The 20429-nt window shown below is 40.6% G+C and overlaps 1 protein-coding gene across 1 annotated transcript in view; it reads left to right on the top strand.

Moving 5' to 3' along the window:
- Window positions 1–1827: 1827 nt before the first annotated feature.
- Window positions 1828–20429, top strand: part of prmt3 (protein arginine methyltransferase 3) — a 63515-nt gene continuing 44913 nt past the window's right edge. The window contains exons 1-10 of the mRNA XM_086294405.1: window positions 1828–1858; window positions 2013–2148; window positions 3680–3762; window positions 3855–3904; window positions 4054–4159; window positions 4862–5015; window positions 5541–5682; window positions 7570–7635; window positions 10020–10141; window positions 13110–13209. Coding sequence (XP_086150531.1) covers window positions 1837–1858; window positions 2013–2148; window positions 3680–3762; window positions 3855–3904; window positions 4054–4159; window positions 4862–5015; window positions 5541–5682; window positions 7570–7635; window positions 10020–10141; window positions 13110–13209 — 981 coding nt within the window. The 5' untranslated portion in view covers window positions 1828–1836. The remainder of the gene's footprint in view (window positions 1859–2012; window positions 2149–3679; window positions 3763–3854; window positions 3905–4053; window positions 4160–4861; window positions 5016–5540; window positions 5683–7569; window positions 7636–10019; window positions 10142–13109; window positions 13210–20429) is intronic.

The following is a 20429-nucleotide window of genomic DNA, read 5'->3' as shown; positions in this document are numbered from 1 at the left end:
TACCCTTTTTAACCTGATATATTGAAAAGGAGAACATCAGTTGACAAAAGTAACGTAAGGAACTTAAAATGACAAATAAAATAGAAAAGGCTGTGGAGCAGAAGTGTGCAGAAATGAAGGAAGGACAAAATACCCTTAAAAATAATTCAATGATCTGACAAACTCTTAGGGAAACAACTCGAGTTACTAATGAAAGAATCCATTTAGATCTTTGATTTTCTATTTTGGCAACAGAGTAATGTTTTGTGGTGGAAGTGCATCAGCAATGGCTGTGAGTTTCAGTGCAGCAGTGTGTAGTCAATTAGCATCAATCACATATCCCAAACATTCCACAGATGACTGGAAAAACATTTCCCTTCATGGACACTCAAGACATATTCTTTCTTTGTAGGTTCTATCCAAGTTGTGCGGGTGCTGGTCCTCAACTGCTCCAGTGTGCAGAATATTATTGAGATAACTCTACACTGTTAATAACTCACTCAGGATTTGATCCATTGTTCACTGGAACAGTGCTGACAGAGCTCAGCAGAACTGCTACAAGGCAGTGTCTAAAAAAAGCCCTTTATGTGTGATACTAGTCAGCATTTCACACGACTGCTCTTCTACATGGATCTATAAGTAAGCTTGACAGAGAAAAATTTTGAATTCTGAATTTCAGTCCTCCATTCATTCAAGCAAACAAATCATCAATCTGGGGGTACTGCCCTGCTGCCAACACTGTAGTTAGTGTTACTAAAGAGTCTCCACAGATTCAGACTCCACGGTCCTTTTTTAGTGCTGGAACAATGGGTGTGTCCCATGGCAAACCAAAATAGCATCCTTAATAGTGGTGTCCCAGTTGCTTTCAAAGGGGCCTACTCTTCCAGCAAGATGGTCCTCTACCTCACTAAGACTGAAAACTAAACAAAAACAAAAGATTACCTTTAATGCATAAAAAAAAAAAAAAAAAAATCAGGCAATTCAGTAAGCTAAAATACAGAGCACCTAGTCTTATGCTGCAACCTTGGGATGATTGTAACCCTCTAAACAGCCCAGATGGGGTCCAAAAACATAATAACACTACGTCTGTGAAGGTTCTCAGTCATCCAGGTCATCATAGTCAAATGAGCTTGCAAAGAAAAGCGTCAGGACTTCTTTAAGTTGCTTGAAGACATTTCACCTCTCATCCGAGAAGCTTCTTCAGTTCTAAGGTCAAATGGTGGGAAGTCCCAGATTTAAACCTAGTGGGAGTATCCCCCCACAGAGGGACAAAAGGACCCCCTGATGATCCTCTAATCGCCTGAGCCAAGGTGTGAAACTGGGTGTGGGTCCCAATCAGCCAGGGTTTCAGGTGAGCTCATTGTGAAACCTGGCTCCACCTTTGACATAATAACACTACCCTAATAGTTTGATTTTGTTATCACTCTGCCTATTGTCATGTTTTAATGTTTAGAGAGGTCACACTGTTTATGGTAAAAAAAAAACACCCATGTGTGTAATAATGCTGCCATAATCACTCCTGCAGTTATATATCTTGAATTTAAATGGATAAAAAAAGGAAAAAAACGGATATTTTGACATTAGAAAGTACCTCAAAAGTTTCAGATAACTATAATCTGACCGCTTTGGTAGCACCCACAGCTAAAACTAACCTAAACCAGTGCATGTACCTGTTTGTAATGTACCTGCAAACACCCAACAAAACATTATACAAACCACGTTATTTACGTGTTACCTTAGTTAAACGTTGGCGACATCTGGTGGTTTGTATGTGGAAGTGCTTCTTTGGAATGGGCCCGTCCCATTTATTACGTCACTAAACGTCACCAGGAAGTCCTCCGGACTCAAAGCGACATCATGGCAGAGTACACAGACCCACGTGAGTGAGAAATAACTGTATTAATCAAACACACATACTCTTCTTTGAGCTAGCTCATTTGTGTTATTGACTTTGGTGAAGAATAGTGTTTCTAGTTTCGTCACACAGCTGCTTTTACATCTGCGTTTACACTCATGAGATTTAACTTTGGCAGACGTCGATGGAGCTGCTGAGGATATGCCTGAGCTCTCAGACGGTGATGTCATCATCATTGATGACGTTGATGATGAAGAGCAGTGGCAGTGGATGGAGGAGGACAGTCAGCCGGTTACCTGTTTGTTCTGTGACAGGTGAGATCACCCTGCTCTGGACCTGTCTGTCACTGCTTTTCTTAGAATGATTGGCGACACGTTTACACGCATTTTGAGTTTCTCAGATCTGAAGATGCTTTACCTAAAAGAGATCGTGTAACAAAACATACAGATATAACTTTCACACACTAAGTGGCCCTAAACTTTCAATTCATGTGTAATAATTGTACTTTTGTGTCAGTGCAAATAACTCATGGTCAGAATAAAGACAAGTTCCTTTGACATTATGCAAACCTCAGCAAGCTTCACCATCAAAAGAGCTGTTTTTGAGTACTACCTCAGCTGTGCAACATATGATGTCCTTCCATCACCTGAAATCTTAAACCTTTGAGTAGGGGAGGGTGCAGCCTGTCAGCTATGTTCAGCTTCAGTCAGTCTTAAGCACATACTCGTTACTTGTAGTACCAGTGTAACGCGTGGCAGATACACCTGGAGACACAACCAGGTACTCAAGTTCCCAGCACCTGCACTAGCAGACAAAAGAAGAACCACTAACATATTGCTGCATATCTCCAAGGCTACCCTACTACATTGTAGAGGTGGAAATCACAAGATGCCCCATAATACAATAGTATTGTTTTTTTTAAGTATTTAAGATTTATCACCCTTTTCTAATGCAAAATTATGGCCTCTGCTTTGTCCAATAAGATGACGTTATCTCACATCCTGCAACTTTTTTTTGTTCAGTGCAAAACGAGATTGTCAAGCACATCAACACTGTCACTAAATCCTGCCATAAATTGTGCCATAAGATACTCAGTCGACAATTGAATAGGGTCAAGTTGGCAACTACATGCAGTCTGTTTCTGACAATACATCAATTAACTGTGATAAATCAACGGAAGTCGTATATCTGTTGTGGTATGCATAGACAGAAATTCACATTTAACAGAAATTTGCATTTAATAATTATGTTTGCGCTCAGCAGCCTTCCTGTTCTGTAGGAATATGACCAGCTGAGTTGTGTTGTGTCCCCTCGAGTTGTGCTCATTGACCAAGACTCATTCAGATGGAAACATATTGGCAATCTGTCTGCATTTGTAAATTACACAGCAATTATTTGACAACACTCGACAATCTCTCTGAGAGTGACTACAGTCAGTCTGAGTCAGACCATAACTATTTGCAGAAAGGTTGCCTCCTAGCAGACGAGATGAGCCCCTTTGTTCTTATTATTCCCAGTATTTAATTTAATTTAATACAGTAATGATATTTGGTGTCTATGTATTGATATAGTATTGACACGACAAATATCGTAATATTATGCTGATTGTTGTAAAAGTAATGTATGTACTGGTTCCAGCTTTTAAGGTAGTTATTGACGCAAATCTCCACCCCGTGTCTTCTGTGTTTTTTGCTTTTTCAGTCAGGTTTGTTTGCTGTTATGTAAAATAACTGGATACCCAAGTTACTACTCTACTATGAAAGAAAAAAAACAATCAAAGATTCAGTTTTTGATTTTTATGGCTTATAACTAAACAAGTCTTCCTGTCTGTCTTATTTTTTTCAGGTTGCTAAGTTCTGTAAATGCCACCCTGCAGCACTGTACAGCTGAGCACCAGGTCAACATTGTAGATCTAATAAGAAATTACAGTAAGTAGATATTGATTTTTTTCCTGCATCACCAAAGGAGCAGATGGCTGTTCTGTTCTCATGAAATGTCTCAACTTTCTGTCCCTCATTAGATTTAGATGACTACGGATACATAAAAATGATCAACTTTATACGGTCAACAGTGAGTGCTGTTTTCAAACTGAATTGAACATCATGCTGTGAAATATCAGGATGTGAATGTTTCTACTGTTTATGTGTGAAGAATGAATATCTAAAAAAAAAATTGAGAGTTTTCAGATTTATGAAAACATACATTTTTTGTGTGTATAGAAATGTAAAGCATCCAGTCTGAATGGGTTGCCAGATGCTCCTTTACCCTGGGAGAGCGAAGACTTCCTGCAGCCAGTCCTTCAGGATGACCCGCTGCTGCAAACAGGTACAGAAGCAGTTTTAAAACACAGATCTTAGTTTTTGATTTTTGAGTAGCTGCATTTTCTATCAACAGATCTCTGTTCTGTTAGCGCGGCTTTTATGCACAGGTCAGAGAACATGTCTGGCTGTTTCTGCTGTTTTGATATTCAGTTGAGTGGAGAATCGGCTGGTCACTGTTCATACCGCAACACCAGCAACGAAAATATAAAATATTTGTGATTATCATGATTGCATGATAGGGCATAAGGCTACTGGAAACTGCTGGAATAACCATTGCACATCAATAACATGCCATTTCCAGAAGGTTTGCTGTGTCTCCCAGCACAGTATCAACATATTCAGTTTCATCTGCTGGTTCTCATCTTTTAGGACTGCTTCTTCTGCATGATTAACAGTATTACACAGAAGACTGTGTAATGTCAGCTCTATTGCAAAGTCCTGACTTGCTTATGTTAATGCTTATTTTAATAGTTGCACTTATGCTCTATTTCTGCCTGTATCATCAATGCAAGAAAAACACATAAATACATAAAATGCACACTCTAAGCCAAAACAACAGCCATGTCCTGCATACTTCTTATTGTATGCCACAGGCTTGATCACTACGTGTTGTCGCTCATGTTTTCACTCAGTTGTCCTTAAAAGGAAAACTTTTTCCCCATTTAACATCCAAACATATCTATCTCTCTGTCTGTGTTTTTGTCAGACCCCGAGGAGCTCTGTGGCAGCGAGAGGTCATGCCTGGCATCTGGGGCCGATCCCCATAATGCACTTGTGCACAGGGCGCAGGCTGCGGAGGAGAGAGCCCGCTCTTCGGAGGAGGCACTGGCCAGAGCCATGGATGACCTGCACAAACTCAAGTCAGTGACTTTTCTGCAGTTTCATCTTCATTGATGTCAGGGTGATTGTGTTAGGTTTTAAATTGTGGCCTTTTATTTATTTATTTTTTAATACATTATTCAGAACTTGCAGTTTAGTCAGTGTAATACGTTGCATTTGCACTGCTCTCTGAGCTCCAGCAGGGGGACACAGTGAACGCAGTATTGCAGAAACATTAACTAGAGTACCTTGTGGAAGAAGTTTGGAGGAAGGGAAAAGATAAAAAAAAAAACAGAAGGGAAAATTCCACTGCAGCATGGAGGTTAAAGTGAGGAGGAAAGGTAGGTAGGGGAGCAATAAGGGAATATTGCAGAAAGGGTGAGCTGTGGGGGAGGAGGGGTTTGGGGGGGAGGGGGGGGGATTTGGGTGAGAGGTAGAAAGATGAATGCTCCATCTCCTCCATTTACTGCTTCGTCCTGCATGAAGGCTGTGTGTGCGTTCTCCTTTCTCTTGTCCCTTGTGCTAATAAGAGAAGTTAAATGGCGATCTGTGCGATGTTCTTTCAGGGTGCTGGCTCAGGGGTTGGTGCTGAATGCGGAAACAAGCAGGTCTGGCACCCTGGGCGCTGTGGCGGAGCTCCGTGAGGACGAGGACGAGGCCTACTTCAGCTCCTATGGACATTACAGCATCCACGAAGAGATGCTGAAGGTCTGAGTTGTGTAAACACACACAGACACACACACACACACACAGTGACCAGGCCTGCAGGTCTCTTTGCAGTCTTTGGAATAATTTCCCCTGGGCACAGAAATGAAGCTGGGTTCATTGGCGTGCATCTTGGCTAAAAGATTTTCATATAGCTTATAAATGAAAGCGATCATCTTCATGTATGAATTAATACTGAGGACGACACAAGCGCTCCAAAGTGACAAATCAGCAGTACGTGCTGATCTCTTATGTGAAGCAGCGCTCATGCCTCTGCATAGCGGAGCTTTAAGTGTGCAAATTAATTTTTACACTCCTGAAGTGCTGAAACCTGAAAGCAAGCTCTGTGTGTGTGTGTGTGTGTGTGTGTGTGTGTGTGTGTGTGTGTGTGTGTGTGTGTGAGAGAGAGTTCTCCCTCTCCTCAAGTCCTGTTCTACTTACCGCAGTGCTTACATATCCTTTTGGCTGTCCTGATTGGTGCTAAGCACGGTTAAGTTTTGCGTCATGTTTTTGCGTCAAGCTTTAAAGTCCATCAAAGCGTCAGGAGGGGCCAGGAGCACGTGATGGGGGGCTTTGCAGTAGAATGTTTCACAGGTTGGCATGAATTGAATTACCTATGACGCAGTCTCTGTGTGTGTGTGTGTGTGTGTGTGTGTGTGTGTGTGTGAGTGTGTAAGAGAGACAGAGAGTGAGAGATGTCATGTAAAAGAGAATGACATGTTTCATGAGTGTCAGGGTTTAATTTTTAAAACAACTTTTAATTGGCCACAGACAACATTAGCCTGGATTGCTTTTCAAAAAAGCTGAATGATTAAAATCTTCAGTATTTCTTGATCATTTTAGTTTTTCATTTAATTTTGGTTTTGAAAGGGCATTATCTTAAATCTATCTTAAATATCTTAAAGTAATCAGGCATGAAATGCTAACTTTGTTGTGTTGATTGGGATATTTTTAGCCCTTCTCCATTATTACCTACTTGGCTTGGCTCAACTTAACTCGCTTTTTAGAGTTATTCATTAGGTTTGATTGGCCGGTCCGTGATGTCATTCGGCAAGTCACCAGAGCCACTTCTTCACCAAATTAATAAAATATATTTTTGAAACCTGGTAATGAGGGAAATGGCTGCACAAAAGCCAGTTTTGTAGTATTGTTTTCATGATAAACGGGGAGCATGGGAGCTAGTTGTACAACTTAATTAGATCTGATTGGATCTCATCTCTCCAGAACATTTTCATCAAATGTACTGATTCAAGTGTCAGTACATTTCATCATAGTTTTCATCCTTATGCATTAGTTGTTATTTAATTATTGTCTTGTTTTCTTCAGGAGACAAAATCAGAGTTACTATTACCGATATACCCTTCCGATTTTTCCTGTTTCCATTAGCAAAAATGGAAACAGGAAAAATCGGAAGTGTATATCGGTACTTGGGGACCGCTTAACTTCTGCCAAACTCCATGAACTGAAGGTTCTAAAATCTGTTTCTTGTAATCTTTCAAAGTCAAAAGTCCAGATTCATATCTGTTCTAACATGTATTAAGCCGTGTTACTGTATTTCGTTTATAGCTTTTCCCTCAGAGCGAAGGTGCTTGGATTTGTGGGCAGATATGATTGGCAGATTAATCAGCGAGTCCTGACCTGACCTCCAGTGTCCTTCCAGTTGTTATTATCCCAGCGTTTTGCTCATAAATGTTCAGGAAACCAACACAGACTGTTGTAACCTGCTGTTATATACCCCTATATGGAAAAAGCTTTACTTGCCTGGATTTACTTATTTTTTAAGTTTGTAGACAACCTTGAATTCAAAGCTTTGTTACAACATAAACATGACTGTAGATTACAAGCAATCCTTTCTTTAATTCAAGAGCAGCTTGTATATTCTATCCACAGGATAAAGTACGCACGGAGAGTTACCGAGACTTCATGTACAGCAACCCTGAAGTGTTCAGAGATAAGGTGAGTCATCCAAGCAAATGAAATTGCGTGTGTACACATTAATGTGTGTTTACATGTATGAGTTAGCCAGTTTAATGTTCACTCAAGCCTGTAAACAGGAATGTGCATTTTCCAGAAAAAGACATTAATAATGCGCCGCGGTGTCCGATTTAAAACACATCATGACTTTATTAGCATGTCTAACTATGGACTGCACAGTCCTGATAACAGACACATGCAATCCACCACCAACCCCATAGCACAAACCCTTCCAACTAACCGCCCCACCCCCCCCACCCTATCCGTCTCTTTTCCATTGCTTTTAGCTGTGGGAAGCAGTGGCCTGTATCATGACCATCCATTATATGGGTCGCTGCTGGTTAGTGCTGTGATGAGGCGGTAGAGGGGGGAGGAAGGATGTGTTGATGGGAACGTCCATTATCCCTGTCAGGCTGAAGCAGTCGGCAGAGAGTTGAAGCGTCTCCTTCTTCAGTAACCGGTAACAGAACCAAGCAGGATATTTTTGTTGCAGATCAAGCGAGGAGTTACGTTCTGTTGTGTTAGCGCTATGTTGGCGACCCTCTGTGAACCCATAAAGACAGCAGGATTGTAACCAGGGAGTTTCCTTAAATAGAGACACAGAGTCACACAGTGTTATACATTTGGGGCATGTAGTCGCTGCGTCCATGTCTCAGTCATTTAACTCAGTTGGTGATGAACAAGAACAAATTAAGTGAAAGCAATGGGAACCTGAAATAGAGGTGATTAAAAAATGCAAAGAGCGAAAAAGCTGAGAGAAAATAAGGGTTTAAACAGCAGTTTGAGCAAGTTCTTTAGAACATGCTTAACATGAATTCATTAAGTAATCCAGATGTTGATGCGGTCTTTGAAGTTGAAACAGCAAGACATCAGCGAAAGAAAAAACCCAACTTTTGTTTCTTTGTTTCTTTTTTTAATAATCGTTTGATTATTAGTAGCCATGTAATGTAATATCAGTTCCTATCTGATTATAGTTTGCCAATAGAAGAGCCTGTGTGACATCACTGTCAAATGTGGTTAAAGTGAGCTCACTTCTGACCACACTGGCCAAAACTGGTGGGTAGGTGTCCTAAAATTCCCTGAAAAGTCTTCAGTTGATCCAAAATGATGCAGTGAGAGTACTGACAGGGACTAGAGAGAGAGAGAGAGCATATTTTGCCCAGGTGAGCATATTACTGCCTTCTCATTATTAGCTCCATGTTAAAAATCCTTCTCCTCACATACAAGGTCTTGAATAATCAGGCCCCATCATATTTTAAAGACCTCATAGTTCCATTTCACCACAATAGAGCATGTTGGTCTCAGAGTGCTGGTTTACTTGTTGTAACGTGGGTATTAAAAAGTAGAATGTGAGGCAGATGCTTCAGCTTTCAGGTCCCTCTTCTGTGAAAGCAGCTGCCAGTTTGAATTCAGGAGACAGACACCTTCTCTACTTTTAAGATTAGGCTTCAAACGTTCCTTTTTGATATAACATTTAGTTCGTTACACTGCTATAGGCCGAGGCTGCTCAGAGTTCTCATGATGCAATGTTTCTTTTCACACTTTAATCATTAGTTATTATTCATCTCTGGCTCTCTTCCACTGCCTGTCTTTTGTCCTGGTCTCCTCCCCTCACCTTCTACTGGTCACAGCAGATGGCCGTCTCCCTGAGCCTGATTCTGCTGGATGTTTCTTCCTGTTAAAAAGTAGTTTCTCCTTCCCTCTGTTGCCAGGTGTTTGCTCATAGGGGGTTGGTTGATTGCTGGGGTTTTCTCTGTATCATTTTAGGGTCTTTACCGTATAATAAAAAGCATCTTGAGATGACTGTTGTTGCTGTTTGGCTCTATATGAACAAAATTGAATTGAAAATTTGATGAGGTTAAATGTTAAAACTGAAAATTTCAATAAGTGAGTGTAAAGTCTTTTGTTAAGTTATTACAGAGCCATAGACTGGACGTGGTTGACTTATCTGTTCCCTGGAAGTGTAGAAAAACATTCTCAGAAATGTGCAAGTGGCATTGCCAGCAAAATATGGCAGCTGTCATTTTAGCAGTTATTTGGGTTGTCAAAGAAAATCCAAATAAGAATCATGTCTTTATTTCCTCCAGTTATATTTGATTTTTTCTTTTGTAATAACTTGCATAGGCTAGAATCTTTTATCCTTAAAGCTGTAACGTGATCGCGTTTCCCTTCGTGATCTCTGTTGTTATTGTGTTGGATGACCTTTTGGGGTCAGCAGCGCATGGACATGACAAGAATTATGAAGAAATCAATCGTAAACACTGTTAAATGCTCCTGTTTAAGTGTTTGTTTTTGAACCCCTTGACTGTGAAGAGCTTTCCATGTTTGTGGGTAATTTCTCATTTTGACTCCATCGCATCCTTTAGGTGGTGCTTGATGTGGGCTGTGGCACTGGCATATTATCAATGTTTGCTGCACAAGCTGGGGCCAAAAAGGTTATAGCGGTGGATCAGTCCGAAATCATCTACCAGGCCATGGACATAGTCAGGTGAGACTCTTCCTGTGCACTCTGTTTCTGTTCAGCTCCACCAAAACACATGAGCTGTCAGCAGAATTTCCTTTGCGGTGCTCACAGCAATGAAAAATTACATTTTTTACAACTTAAGTGCAAATAGTCAGTCAGTACTAATCAGATTTGGTACAAGCCCCTGTGAGTCGTGTGACCCTCACCTCATATCGGCCCCTGTGGAGCCAAGAGAGTACGCAGATCTTCTTCCCTTTGTGTGCAGCAGAAGATGGTGAGAGTGGAGGTTTGTGTGACCTCCAGCTACCTTTTATTTGTTTCAGCTGGTTGACTTCAATAGAGCTGCTGTCAGCTGCCTGGCCATAATGTACATAATTTACACCTGTGATCTGACTCGTTCACTCCTCTCCTCTGCAGTATCTCCAGTCTGAAGTCTAGTGTCACCCCCAACACTGCCCCAACACACAGAGATACACAGATGAACATGCAGATGAACCCCCTGTTGATTCCCTTTTAATAAAGTCCTCGGTCCAATTTCATGTGCCGCGTGTTTCCTGTATTTCTGCAGCTGATACTCCACAGTGGAGTCCATTTACCTCAACAACAGCTTCTGCTCTCCTTCCGTCTACCTGCAGCCACTATCATACCCCTGCCTCCTAAATGGTTTTTTGAGTTGGGGGCCATTATGACAGCTATTATTTCCGTTATGTAAGACAGTGCAGTATAAGCAAAACAACAGGGTTTTCTAAGGGAAGAGGACGTTTTAATTTTACAGCCCACTGAATAGCTGTTGGAGTGTGTGTTGGCATGCAGGCTGCATTGCAGGTTTGCCAGCGGTGAGGATTCAACTAAAGAAAGATGTTGTACATCCTCCAGCACTCCACCCTTTTTTTTTCTTCTTTTTAAAAAAAAAAAAGCATACATCCACACATGTGCACACACACGTAAATACAGCAATGCATACAAAAATCCACCCATGGCTTCTTTGGGTTGTGATTTTATTTCTGTGTGCGTGTGTGTGTGTATATGCACGTAGAGCTGGCCCCTGTGTGTGTCCGTCACTTCCTCCTGATGTTAATATCGGGATTGTAATTAAAGTGGCTCCTGTTGGTTGGGCAGGAGCATCCATCTCCTGTTTCCACTCCATCGCCAAAGTTTAAATGAAAAGCTCTATGTGACTTCCTCCCTTCACAGTCACGTCCTTAATAGATACTGTCTAAATACTTTTAAAAAATGGATGGAATTGATGGATTAGCTGATAAGACGTAATTTATTCTGACAATAAAGCGTAAAAATGTGAGACGCTGTTTTTTCTGAGTGAGCAAAGTTAATGGCGGCATGAACTGAAGGCATGGATGATTTTTTAGCAAGTATTTGCCTGTGGTTTGCCCAGAAATGCAGCATTAACGAAAGTAAATCGGGGTGTTTTAGCCACGTTTGGTCTGTGCTATTCTTTAAAAAAATTACTAGGTTCACTGTCATGTAAAGCCTCTCTTTTTCCTTTTCCTCACTTCCTCTTTCTCTCCAACACACACACACGCACACACATACACCTACAAAGCTGCGCAGACACGACTCTCTCCCCAGAGTCCTGACATTGTCCTCTAAATTACCCCAATAATGAGATTACAGTGTTTCCTTCTTGTGAAAGGGTGGTGGTGGGCGGGTGGGGTGTAGGGTGTAGGTGGGGGCCATTGCATTCTGGAAGAAGGTGATAGCAGCAGTAGAAGAGCAGCTGAGAGGGGAGAGACAGTTCAAGATAAGGATCGCTGCTACAGAAATGCACTCTGGGCCGCTGTGAGTAATTGTTCTGTCCTCTGTAACATTAGCTGTCATGATAATGGAATATTCACAGAGATTGATGCCCAAACTGGCTGGTCTGAAAGGAAGGATCATTTAAACAGCAGCACTGATCTCACAGTGCTTACCTGAACCTGACACATCGCCGGTCCACAGGCTGGAAATACACAGAACAGCGAATATGCCCCTGCACAAACCACGACAAGTTTTGATGTTACTCAAAAAAGGGGAAATAGTCGACCATAGTTTTATTAACTTTAGCTGGTGCTGTTTGTTTTGCATCTGTGATTATGTAAGGGGTCACTGGGGTCTAAGCAAGAATGGTAAAAGAGCGATAAATCTTCCAGATTTATAGCTAATATATGGAATGTGCCTCCACCTGGTCCAGAAGCTTGTATAATAGTAACAGTTAAATATTTGTGGTGTCTTCAGCTGTCTGAACCTACAGGGGACTATAATCTATGGCTTAGGGCACTTTTTATGTCTGCATTTTGGTTTATTTGATCCAGACCAGACCAGGGAGAACAGATTGTTCCAGTGGTCAAACTTTACACGTTGCAGTTTTCACCGGACTAGCGTGCTTTAACCTGCCATTAACTGCTCTGCAGAGCTATCACGGTACAGGAAAATGGAGTTGTAGTATGATGTTGCAGATCTTTGTAATGCGGTTTGTGGTCTCTGTTTCAGAATGGTTACAAACCTAATCAAAGTTAACTTGAAGTGACAGTGGGAGTGCTGTGTAATATTAAAATGTGACTCCTCGGGTTTAATACCATAAAATAAAATATTATAGACAGAATTATTCTTATTTTTTATTTAATTTAAAAATACTAGGAATAACCTTTGCCTTGGTTTTTAGATGCCACGTTGAAGAAGTGCTCACTGACAAACACGTAACAGTTGACTTATTTATTTATTTATTGCCAGTTATATTGGTGCAGCAGTAGGAAATATTCTGTCAGCATCAGCAGAAACTTAAAATTTAGATCCGAGGTTTTTCATGCTGTGCAAGGAATTTTTCTACCCTCAAAATCCCTTTTCCCCTTAATTTCATGAAGATTTAATCTTTAAGACCATTAATTTCGGGGTGTTGGGTGTTGTTAGGGTTTCAGAATTCTGTGGAAAATGTTTAATTTGTTTAATGTAGGTTGATATAAAATTAATATTAGACATATGTCTGTATTTTCTACAGGTCCAACCAGCTGGAGGATAAAATTACACTGATCAAAGGTCGCATAGAAGATATCAAGCTCCCTGTAGAGAAGGTTGACATCATCATCTCAGAATGGATGGTCAGTACATATTTACACATAAATCCACAAGTGACAGTTTGTAACTAGCTGATCTTCATATTCAGTTTCCTGAGGTCTTGACAAAATGCACTAGTTTAATGGAGACTGCCTCTCTGTCTAAGCTCTTGCAGTATGTATTGGCATTTACTTAGCTACACTAGCAAACCAGACAACAATTGCAGGGAGCACTGTACTGGGTCTATTTCACTTTGGGGGTGCTGTCTACCTGGTTTTTGATCTACTCTTAAATCAATAGTTGACAATAATCGTACCTTACATAAATAAGTACATGTAAGCTGTATAACTTGCTGCAGCATGTTGGATCAACTGAAGCCTTTTCAGGCAGTTTTTAGGATAATCGGATAATAATGGATTACAATAGACCAGAAATGTTTGAACTAGTTTTTCAACATCACTCTGAGACAGGGCGATATTGCACAAATGCAAGAAAGCAGTCGTATTTATTTGTTAAATTATAAATATCCTACATACAGTGGGGCAAAAAAGTATTTAGTCAGCCACCGATTGTGCAAGTTCCCCCACCTAAAATGATGACAGAGGTCAGTAATTTGCACCAGAGGTACACTTCAACTGTGAGAGACAGAATGTGAAAAAAAAATCCATGAATCCACATGGTAGGATTTGTAAAGAATTTATTTGTAAAGCAGGGTGGAAAATAAGTATTTGGTCAATAACAAAAATACAACTCAATACTTTGCCAACAAAGGTTATGTTACAATAACAGAGGTCAAACGTTTACTATAGGTCTTTACCAGGTTTGCACACACAGTAGCTGGTATTTTGGCCCATTCCTCCATGCAGATCTTCTCGAGAGCAGTGATGTTTTGGGGCTGTCGCCGAGCAACACGGACTTTCAACTCCCGCCACAGATTTTCTATGGGGTTGAGGTCTGGAGACTGGCTAGGCCACTCCAGGACTTTCAAATGCTTCTTACGGAGCCACTCCTTTGTTGCCCGGGCGGTGTGTTTTGGATCATTGTCATGTTGGACGACCCAGCCGCGTTTCATCTTCAAAGTTCTCACTGATGGAAGGAGGTTTTGGCTCAAAATCTCACGATACATGGCCCCATTCATTCTGTCCTTAACACGGATCAGTCGTCCTGTCCCCCTGGGAGGAAAACAGCCCCATAGCATGATGTTTCCACCCCCATGCTTCACAGTAGGTATGGTGTTCTTGGGATGCAACTCAGTATTCTTCTTCCTCCAAACACGACGAGTTGAGTTTATACCAAAAAGTTCTACTTTGGTTTCATCTGACCACATGACATTCTTCCAATCCTCTGCTGTATCATCCATGTGCTCTCTGGCAAACTTCAGACGGGTCTGGACATGCACTGGCTTCAGCAGCGGAACACGTCTGGCACTGCGGGATTTGATTCCCTGCTGTTGTAGTGTGTTACTGATGGTGACCTTTGTTACTTTGGTCCCAGCTCTCTGCAGGTCATTCACCAGGTCCCCCCGTGTGGTTCTGGGATCTTTGCTCACCGTTCTCATGATCATTTTGACCCCACGGGATGAGATCTTGCGTGGAGCCCCAGATCGAGGGAGATTATCAGTGGTCTTGTATGTCTTCCATTTTCTGATGATTGCTCCCACAGTTGATTTTTTCACACCAAGCTGCTTGCCTATTGTAGATTCACTCTTCCCAGTCTGGTGCAGGTCTACAATACTTTTCCTGGTGTCCTTCGAAAGCTCTTTGGTCTTGGCCATGGCGGAGTTTGGAGTCTGACTGTTTGAGGCTATGGACAGGTGTCTTTTATACAGATGATGAGTTCAAACAGGTGCCATTCATACAGGTAACGAGTGGGGGACAGAAAAGCTTCTTACAGAAGACGTTACAGGTCTGTGAGAGCCAGAGATTTTCCTTGTTTGAGGTGACCAAATACTTATTTTCCACCCTGATTTACGAATAAATTCTTTACAAATCCTACCATGTGAATTCATGGATTTTTTTTTTTCACATTCTGTCTCTCACAGTTGAAGTGTACCTCTGGTGAAAATTACTGACCTCTGTCATCATTTTAAGTGGGGGAACTTGCACAATCGGTGGCTGACTAAATACTTTTTTGCCCCACTGTATATGAGCACTGAAAAGCAAATCCTGCTAAAAAGTGACTCCAAGATTTCTTACAGTGTTACTGGAGGCCAATGTGATGCCATCCAGAGGAATTATCTCCTTAGACACCATGTTTCTAAGATTTGTGGGTCCATCATAGGTCATAAACTCATTTTCCGCCCGAGAAATGGAACTCTTTTAACAGATCTCTTCTAAAAAAATACACTCATAATATGAGGTTAATTTTTGAGTGAGTGTTTACAGGCTAATAAGGATTCAGAATCCAAGGTGGCAGCAGGATGGATTTATGTTTTAAATACGGCTCGGGCAGCCTAAATTCGGCCATGAGCTTCTCTGAATATCTTACCTGGAGCTGGAGGAGCAGTCTTCCTTCGCTGTGATGGCCATTTATCAGACAGATTCTGCTCAGCGATACATGCGGGACAGCCAAAGTTGAATGCACTGCTGAAGTCATACCTAATTCATGAGCATCCCGTATCTGTCCCCCCTCCACTACCTCCTCCATCCACTGTGAAACCCCAGGGTCACAAGCAGGGGTCGCCACGCAGAGCCTTCCTATCCTCTAAAGGGGGAAATTGAAATTCGGTGGCTGACATGCCAGTGGACCGTTGAAGGATAGGGGGCGTAATCTCTGATGACACTGGCTCACAGACTGATAATAAATCTAAGAATTCTCCAGTCACTTCTCATCAGGGCAGCGATGGTAGACATTTCTCAGAGTGGCTTGGACTTGAGAAGCTGCCCTCCGATCTGCCTGTATAAAAAGGAAAAATGACAGTTGTCAAAGGAAGTAGGCTCTGTGGCTAGGGTAAACGGTCTTATATCCAGGTCGTGCCTTAATGTCTGAGAGAGTGTGTGGAGATGTGGTGGATGCATTTTTCATTTGAATTCTTTTATTCACCCACATCTTTAAAAAAAGAAAAAATAATGAAGCTGGCATTACGGTTGGAGGGTTTCACTGTAATACTGTACATGTAATATGCCTCAACAGTTAATCAAGTGAATTATATTGCACCAAGTTACAGGTTTTTATCATAGTTGCTATATTTTCATAGTTATTAATAATTTGAGAGAACACAGTGAATTAATAGTTCAGACCTTTCAAACTGAAGTAACTTGCTGATAGATTCAGATAGATGTGTGTCTTCATATCAGAGATGTTTATTTGATTGATTAATGGAGTGACCGCTCTTGTGCTGTCTGTGTAAATGCACACAATTCTCACTGTGATGAGGCTCGTGAGAGGCTCCTGCTGCTGTGTGACACTGCAGATGTAATAACAGCCAGAAGCAACAAACTGACTTCATCTGATATTTTATCAAATCACAGATTACAGTCATGTATTGTAGTCACATTGTAGACAGATGGCGTGTATTGTTAATCTGACATTGAATTCACCATTGAAAAGCCAGAGAGGGTTGTGTTTTGGGCACTGAGTGAGAAGGAGCTCAAGAACACAAAAAGGTTTCAAAGCTTTTTCAAAGCTTTTAGTGAGGTCATTTTGTGCAGCATGAGACTGAGACAGAACAATCACAACTTTAGTGAATCGAGTGACTCAAGAAGACAAGTTAAGATGTTCTCTGTTAATGAGTTCAGACTTGTGTTATGTTTAAAGTCAGTTGTAAATGTTACTACTTTTGATGTGATAAGACTAAAGTCTCAACTTCTGTGGAAATGTGACCAGGCCACTTATTCAGGAATGAAGCCCACATCAGAATCTGTATGTGTTGGGCATTTTTTTGGTAATGCCCTGTTCTAGCAAGGTCTTAATGCTTACCACTGGTGTTGTCTGACCCAACTCAATACACACACATTAGTGCAGAATAGGCTCTCGGGGTATACTACAGAGAGTGCCCTAATTGGGTCAAAGCAAAGGCAGACATGCACGGGAGGGAATTTAGTAAGTAAGAATAGATTAGCAACTAACATCTCTGTAGTGCAGAGAATCTGCAAGCTTTTTGTTCTTTCCTGTGGTGTGTTGTTTTTATTCAACAAAAGTTGAATAAAAAGATCAGAATTAAAAACAGAGTAGTAGCGTAGAGCAGCCACACCACAGTAAGTTTCTGTGGCACGCTCTAATTGTAATTTGTAGACTAAATAGGCTTAACTAGGCTAAATGCAAGCTTTGTAGATCAAGAGAACGTATTGTGGTTGATGTGGCAAAGGAACCATGTCATATTTGAATAACCTCAAAACATGTTTTTCCTAACCTGGATTTTGTGATGATGAATTTTACATTAAAAGAAAAGATTTGTCTATTTTTATCTATCTGAAGCATATTTAATGAAAGAGCTTCACTAAGCTAAGGTTAAAGTTCAAGTAATTATGGTTGAAGAGAGACAAAGTTATGTCCAGCTGTTAGAGTTTATCGAGCAGATAGTGGTTGCAGGGCTAATAGACGGAGATGGGTGATGAATGTGGAGTATCTGTAGTGGTGGTGGTGGTGAAGGGGGCAAATGAGTGCCTTGTCTACTGTGGCAGTGTTTGAGAGACTGCCTTCAGCAACACCACTGTCATTTCATAACTCAGAGCATTGATCGGTCGTGTTTGTCAGCACACCAAAAAACAAACAGTGCCGAGCAGATAAGAGACCAGTGAGCTGATGGGGGGGAGGACAGCTGAGTTTCTCTAAGGCTAAGTGAAGATTGTTAGTCAGAGATCAATCAAAGATGGTGATTGATAGTGTTTAATGGCACAGACATGCAGACTTGTAAGGAGACAGGAGAGTTGGCTTTAACAAACTTTTCTTGTATAATACTTGAATCTCGCTTAAAAAGTCTTAAAATACGTATTTAAATCTTCATATTAGTAATAAACCACAACAAGGATAATTTTGTTCTATGATCTGCATTTGTCTGCCTGTATATGCGACAGTGTGAAAGTCATGAACTCTCTTCTTCTGGTTATAAACATGTTTCATACAAGAACCTACCGTGATGGCTCTTACAGTCGCTGGTATATATGGTCTGTTAGAAGTGGTATGTAAAGGTCTCCTCTTTATATTAATAAATGAGGAACACATTCAAAATAGACTTTACAGTCTCTGACCGGGAGTGATTACTCGTTATGTGCAGGATACAAACAATAAGTGCATCTGCTTTCGTTAGATTGTGTTTTTCTGTGATTGAGACTTAAAAGATGACCACATTTTGGGAAATCAGTTGATTGCTATTAACTCTATTGAATAAATTCTACCAACTTTTTCCGGTCTAAACAATAATCAGGTCTGAGTCGCTGTGTGGGGGTAAAGTCAAATTAAAGGCAGTTCTTCCTCTTTAGCCTCATTATCAGTGCTGGCAGCCTCACCTGCCCAAGAAAAGGGTGGTAGTCATCAGTCATCCTGTCCTTTAGTCTGTCAGTCAGTCCCAGACACACACTTACACAAAAACGCAACAGAAACACACACAGACACTCACAGAAGGACTGAGATGCAGCAAAATTGTCACACGCACAAACAAGCAGACACACACAACAGTGTAAGTGGCACAGGTGTGTCCGCGCTCTAATGAGGATTTATTGGCCGCGCTTACTTCCACAAGACCTTCAAATACTTCAGGTGGTTTTCAGCCAGCTGTAAAAACTAAAAACTTCTGCTCCTTGTTATATAACAGGCCATTGGTGGTGTGGCGATGTCCACATGCTCATAGAAGTTACTGCTTGCTGCTGTAAAAACATACCAACTAGTTTTCTTTACTGTAAATTATGTCCTCAGTAGGGTCACGATAATAGAGTTTCAAACTCGATAACAATACCTGGGAAAGTGTGTGATGCTGTTTTAAGTTGTCTGATGTAATGCAAAAACAAGATTTACAAGATTTCTAAGATTGTTTCAGATACACAAACTGGTTTTGCTTATTTGTAGTTATTCCAACCTGAAATAATCTTAGAGTAATGTTAATGTTTTTTTCATTACATCTGACATTATAGATTATATTATAGTATATTATATAATAATAACAATATATTATATTATAGAATATTATATTAAAAAATACTGCTGACTTGATAAAGATTCTCTTCTCAGCAGCTGATAGCACCTTATAAAACTGAAGTTAAAAGTCTTGTATTATACATTAAAACACTAAACTTTAAAATATTTTGCAAACTTAATAAAACAGTTCTAGTTGGTTGTGTGAAACTCTTACCACCATCTAAAAACCTAATTGATTTCAGTCTCTAATACGGCCTCTAATAACCTTGTACCTGCACTGCAAATACACTATCTTCCATCTCTATCTCTCATTTGCATGTCTTTAAATGGAAATTATACTGCATTCGCCAAGCGTTAACACCCTAAAAATCTATTACAGGGATTTGTGTGTGTGATATGTTGATGATAATTCAGTGTCATCCAATCCTGGATGGTACAGAAGAGGCTCATTGATGTAGAGGTGCTGCCTTGAGTGTTCAGTGAAGCATGGACCTATTTCCCCACACATGCATTCATTCATGCACACCATCTCCTTTATTTTGCCTTGGCCCTCCTGGGACTGGAAGCGATGATGATCTGCAGTAATTGAGGAAAACGTGTTGTGAGTGCAGAAGGAGAGAGGAGGTACTGAGGAGCGGAGGAAAGTGTAAATTGCTGATGCAGATTTTGTACCAAAATTCTTCATGCTAGCAATAACAGAAAGCAACTCAATCTCCAAAGGGTTGATAGGCACAAAATGTGTAGCTATTAGATACAAAGTTTTCAATACGTCTTCACCAAGTACATACATGAAGACACAGTAATTATAAAAGTTTTCTTTGTAGAGTTTCTAAAGAATACTTATGCTTAAGAGATAATAACCCAGTGAAATATCTAAATATCTAATCTATTCTTGACAGATGTAAAACTGAAAAAGAAAGGAAAAAAGAAATACATATTTTTTTCCTTTATGTAGATCTATCTATCTATCTATCTATCTATCTATCTATCTATCTATCTATCTATCTATCTATCTATCTATCTATCTGTCTGTCTGTCTGTCTGTCTGTCTGTCTGTCTGTGTGTGTGTGTGTGTGTGTGTGTGTGTGTGTGTGTGTGTGTGTGTGTGTGTGTGTATATATATATATATGTGTGTGTGTGTGTGTATATATGTATGTGTGTGTGTGTGTGTGTATATATGTATGTGTGTGTG

The sequence above is a fragment of the Aulonocara sp. 'chitande type north' Nkhata Bay genome, linkage group LG1 (genome assembly GCF_057382095.1).
Source record: "Aulonocara sp. 'chitande type north' Nkhata Bay isolate Kocher_YH1m ecotype deep benthic linkage group LG1, A_spYH_male_GT1.1, whole genome shotgun sequence".
Lineage (NCBI taxonomy): Eukaryota > Metazoa > Chordata > Actinopteri > Cichliformes > Cichlidae > Aulonocara > Aulonocara sp. 'chitande type north' Nkhata Bay.
Note: the sequence above shows the minus strand (reverse complement) of the source record. Positions and strands in the feature narration are given on the sequence as shown.